General features: G+C 51.8%; 1 protein-coding gene across 1 annotated transcript; it reads right to left on the bottom strand.

Annotated features, from left to right (window-relative positions):
• Nucleotides 1-1,575: 1,575 nt before the first annotated feature.
• LOC120708108 lies at nt 1,576-4,497 on the bottom strand. Its single transcript, XM_039993219.1, has 3 exons — nt 3,134-4,497; nt 2,133-3,020; nt 1,576-2,017 (listed from the first exon to the last, which is right to left on the bottom strand). The coding sequence occupies exons 1-3, from the start codon at nt 4,211-4,213 to the stop codon at nt 1,979-1,981; spliced, it is 2,007 nt and encodes a 668-aa protein (XP_039849153.1). The 5' UTR covers nt 4,214-4,497; the 3' UTR covers nt 1,576-1,978.
• Nucleotides 4,498-5,189: the final 692 nt, after the last annotated feature.

The raw sequence follows: 5,189 nt of genomic DNA, 5'->3' as shown, positions 1-5,189 counted from the left end.
GATTTAGGGCTGCAAAGCCTACTAATCAAATTTAAGATTGATAGACTGTAAAAGTCAGAGACAGTGAGTGAATGCTACAACACATGTTCCCATCTAGAAAAGCACACTGCCTTACGAATTCTACACCACGAAAATAATGGAGTCTTTTTTTTAGATCGGAAACAATAGAGTCCGAGTGTAATAAAACAATGGAGCCCGAGTCTAATAAGAAATAGGAAGTACAAAATTTTAATTTAATATAGTTTTTTATGTGATATAGATTCTTTAGAATAATACAGATAGTTAGATCTTCATAAAATACAACGGTGTAAATTTTTCTCTTTTTTAAATTAACGTGAGAATTTCTAGACTCTTTCAGCAAACGTGGTGGCTTCTTTTAACACTATACTTGTTATTCAGTTGATGAATTCCTGAGGCCAGTTGTTTGAGAGATCTAGTTGAGAAACAATGGAGAAATTCTTTCGGCTAGGAATAACTATGCAAGACAAAGTTAATTGTACCAATTGTTTTAGGGTTATATTTATATACCGAGCGTGAGAATATGCGTGGCAGAGGTGGCCTTGGAGCTGAGGAACCAAACTTTGATGTACTTAAAAATGGACATATTTTATGATGTGACTTTTCCTTATTTTTTTAATCCTGCCTAGAAACGTAAGCAAGCTACCTTTGTTTTACGATTTTGCTTTGATCGAGTCCTAGTATGACCCTGCCTAGAATCGAACTATGCTACCTTTCTCGATATTAATTGAGTCCTAGTTCAGGTGTCCGACTACAATAGCAAATACACAAATTTTATCGTGTGTGTATATTTTTAATATAATATGCAAACGTGGGATAATACAGACCGTTGGATCTTCGTAAAATCCAACGGTCTAAATTCTTCTCTTTTTTAGATTAACGTGGGAATTTCTAGCCTCTCTCAGCAAACGTGGTGGCTTCTTCTAACACTCAAATATTTATATAATAGATAGATAGATGTACGCACTTCCTCGCTCTGGTGTTCATATGTTGAGGTCGTGCATGCATCAGCCATCAATCCACCAAGGTAGATTTGCTCATCGCATGACAACACCTTCTGGAGAACCTTTAAAACCTTCAGTTGGAAGCTTGGTTTTTCTTTTTCTCCCCGAGACGAGGCCCGACACCATTTCCATTGCAGTGGCGGAAATGCAGACCGTTTTGGTTTAGAAACAGAGATGAGAGAGAGGTACCTACCCGACAGGGCTAAAGGCCTAACACTATCGGCATCACAGAACCAAACAGGAGGCAGCGATACACACGCCAAGGGATTGCATGAAAAAGGCTTGTTGCTGCTGTATTAGTACCTTCCATCTCGATCAACGCCAACCAATGATAACAATATATAGCAACTAGCAAATGCAACAACTAGATATGAAATAGGATGAACAAACTTACTGCTAGACACAATCCTTACCGCACATGATATGGCAATAGTAGACGCAGTTCTACGTTTGTGTCAAGGCATCAAGCACAACTACTGACATATCCAGAAGAGGAATGGCAAGACTGCTGGGAACACAGTATGTCAGGAGATACAGTTATGCATGGAAAAAATGTTTCAGGAATGGAAGGCTGACCTGTTTTGACATTTTATTCTATGGTGCATCTGATGCAATTACATTTTGTGAACAACTCAACCTTTTCATTGGTTTGAGTACTATTACATATTTCACTATGGACAGTAAAGAAGCAAGCAGAAGTCATCTTGTATAAATATAAGATTTACATCAAACCGAAACCACCACCAGACTTGCAGAGAAACATACAGAGCACAGTCTACCAGACATGGCATGCGAATTCTAATTGCCAACAACATGGTAGCCAGCAGCTGCTTCAAGTGACTGTATCAGCAAAAAGAGGAGGCGCATCTTGGGAGCCGTTTGAGTGCTGGTGAGGTATATGACCCTGATGGCCCCTCAATGCATCAATGGATAAATACTGGTCTTACGTGAAGACATCATATCTCGGAATCCATTGAAATTGGCTTTTCTACCACCTAGACAAGAAATGCACACAAACATATGAACAATGGCTTCATGACGCGTGGACACATAAGCAAAACCTAATGAAATAACACAAGACATGCAGAATAGAAGAAAATGAAGTCTTACATCTGCAAATCTTATTTGCCGTGGCCTGGAAGGTTTATGATCATTCTCCTTTGGGTGCACTGTGGCCCAGGGAGCTTGTTTCTTCGAGTGTACTTGAATTCCAAGAAAAGATGGTGGAGGTGGCTTATTCGTCACGGATGGCAAAGTGCGACAAAGCCATGATTCTGAAGGTGATTTCGGGACAGGTAAAGGGAGCAGAGATTGCAATGGTATGATTTCCTTCCTAGCAACATTATTGTCTTCTAAATGTGATGGAACCTCCTGATTAGCATCACGCGACAAATCTTTTCCATCATGCGGTGGGAATGTGGGTTCTCTAACTTCAGAGATCTTTTCAGTCAACGGATCATTGACTTGATCTTTCACGATAGACTTCTTTCCAACAATTTGTTGCTCACCAAGCTGAGAATCACACATGTTTGCATTCGAAGCTGCCCTTGTATCCGCAAGCACACCCAAGTGGCATGTTTCTGAATCAGTATCTCCATGGTGGTCCATTGAATCTTCACGCCCTGCTAAATCTGGTCCTGAGCTCATAGAACTTGATCCCTTAAAACTACTATGATCTGATCCAACCAACGAGGTTCGGTCGTGGTCTCTCCCAAGCGAACCAGAACCATTGCTCCTACTTGTCTTATCATCCCTATCTCCTATTCTAGATGACCCATTTGCTTTACTTGATGGTGACATCACAGCATAGTTCTGATACGGCGTCGGCGACATGCCACCAGCTATGGAGCGGTGATATGGTGAAGATCCATCCCCAGTTTGTGAATCGCTCCAGAAAGTCAGATGATTCGACTCACTTGTCACCTTGCTCCTACCATCCTCTCCTTGACCAAGATATTTCTGCTCCAACTTATGTTTATACACGTCCTCCCAGGATTGCTGCCACAAAATAAAGTTCAGAAGGTTAGAACAAATCGTTGGTAACACCAAGAACAAGAGACATAACTATAAAACTGAATTCAATAGCATGCAATGTGCACTAGTATTAGTACCCCATTGGAATCGCATCCTAGATGCTTGTTCTGCGAGCTCCGGGCAAGCGGACTCTGTGGCATCTGGCCCCTTCCTTTGGATGGAAACTGCCTTCCTCGCCCTTGGGCCTTGCCGCGCTTCATCGCCGGCATTGGATTCAGGAGCAGCAAGGAAGTTTTCACACACAATCCAGGGAGCAGCCCACATCCCTTGGCCGAAAACCCCCGGGTACTATGCACGTCATAGTCATCGTCATCCTCTTCATCCTCCTCTTGATGCTCCTCGCGTCTGGGATAGGCGCAGGACAGGTAATTGGGCGGCAGGTGCTGGTACGGCAGCTGGACAGGCGCTCTCCTCAACCGATCGTCGCCACTGCCCGCGCTTGCCTTGGCCGCGGCCGCACGCGCGTGGGCGTGGTCGCGGCCGGAGCTGCCCGTGCCACCGGCCTTCCGGAAGGTGTACTGAGGGGAGCCCACAGCGACGGCCTGCGCGGCCGGGAGGAAGCGGTCCATCATGAGGCCCCGCGCTTCTGGCCCGGCGCCCGGTCCGGGGTCCGGCGCGCCGCTGAGGCCGCTGACGCTGCAGTTCATGGCGAAGGACTCGGCGCGGGAGAGCGTGTCGAGCGCGTCGGAGAACCTCTCCTCGTCTTCCTCCTCGCCGTCGCCGTGCGGCTTCCGCAGCACCGCAGCCACCGAGACCGCCTCCTGCTTCCTCGCCTCCTTCGTCGCCTCGACCGCCGCCACCTCGCGCGACACCGGGGCAGCCCAGGAGCCGCGGTCGGCGGCGCCGTGGAGCGCCTGGAGATCGAGGTCCGCCAGGGCGTCGTGGTAGGGGCTGCTGCCGCCGCCGGCGCCGCCGCAGCCTACGTCCTCCCGGGGTGGGGTCGGCGGCGCCGCGCGGCGGGTGCGGACGCTCTTGGGCTGCCCCGGGCGCTGCTCCCAGACGAAGGGCACGGCGCCCGGGTGCCGCAGGGGCCCGGAGTTGAGGTCGGGCTTGTACCGCGGCGGCGCGTCCCCCCGGCGCGCCGAGCGGAGCGGCGCGCCCAGGTCGATCCGCCGCGGGTCGCCGCCCCGCTCCCCCATCGCGCGGTCCGCCCTCATCGCCCGCGCGCTGGAGCGAGCCCGAATGGAGATCAGGAAAAGGCCCCGCTTCGCTTCGGCCGCCGGGAATGGGCGGGGAAACTCCTCCGCAGCTCGCGAGCGTTGGAAGCTACCGAGCGAGAGGGATCTGCCTGCCTGCCTGCGTCGCGTTGCGCTTGCGCTGGCCGCGCGCCGCCTTTGCCGTGCCGCGGCCGATGGTAATAACAGCAGGGGCGCCCCGGCCCGGTTCCGCCGCGGGCGAGGCCCAGGCGCCCAGCCAGCCAGCCGCCTGCGCGGCTCCACTTCACTAGTGGTCTAGTAGTGCGGAGCGACACGGTGGGGGGTGGGGCGCCGCCCGCAGGGTTAATGCTGCGCGTGCGGCGCGGGGATGGCGACTCGGGCTGGCGCGTCGGCAGGGCAGACCGTCTTGCGCGACTCGGAAGTGCGGTAGACTTTCCGGGGGCGATCCGCTCATCCGCATCCGCCTAAAAAGGTGGTTGCCCTGCCCCCGCGGTAGTATTCTTATTCTATGGCCGCTCCGCACATGCACGGCCCGGCGGTGGATCCCTCCTCTGACTTGCTACTACCACTGGTACTAGCGCCGCCGTGCCTCAGGGTTCACACGGGCGAGGGGGCGACGACGTGACCGGCTGGTCGCGTCAGCGTTGCCACGCCCGGCGGGGAGGAGGGAGGGAGGGGCCGAGTTAGGCAGGTGCTGGCCGCCGTCTCCGTCAACCGAAATTCGGCCGCCGGGGATACAGTAAGGTATCATTTCCACGGTACGGTGCATCACGGAGCACTAATTTTCTACTACTATCCACTCTGCATTAGGAGCAACTGCTCTCTTTGGATTCCTAACGAGCGAGCAGCTGAGCTGCTTTTGCAGAGGAACAAACAAAAACAAAAACAAAGTGAGAGACCCCGTACGGCACGGGGAACGCATGCGCTCCGCTGCCAACTGGACGGCCACCATTCCTCCTCCTCGCGGGATCACCAG

The sequence above is a fragment of the Panicum virgatum genome, chromosome 5K (genome assembly GCF_016808335.1).
Source record: "Panicum virgatum strain AP13 chromosome 5K, P.virgatum_v5, whole genome shotgun sequence".
In the NCBI taxonomy this organism is placed as follows: domain Eukaryota; kingdom Viridiplantae; phylum Streptophyta; class Magnoliopsida; order Poales; family Poaceae; genus Panicum; species Panicum virgatum.
Note: the sequence above shows the minus strand (reverse complement) of the source record. Positions and strands in the feature narration are given on the sequence as shown.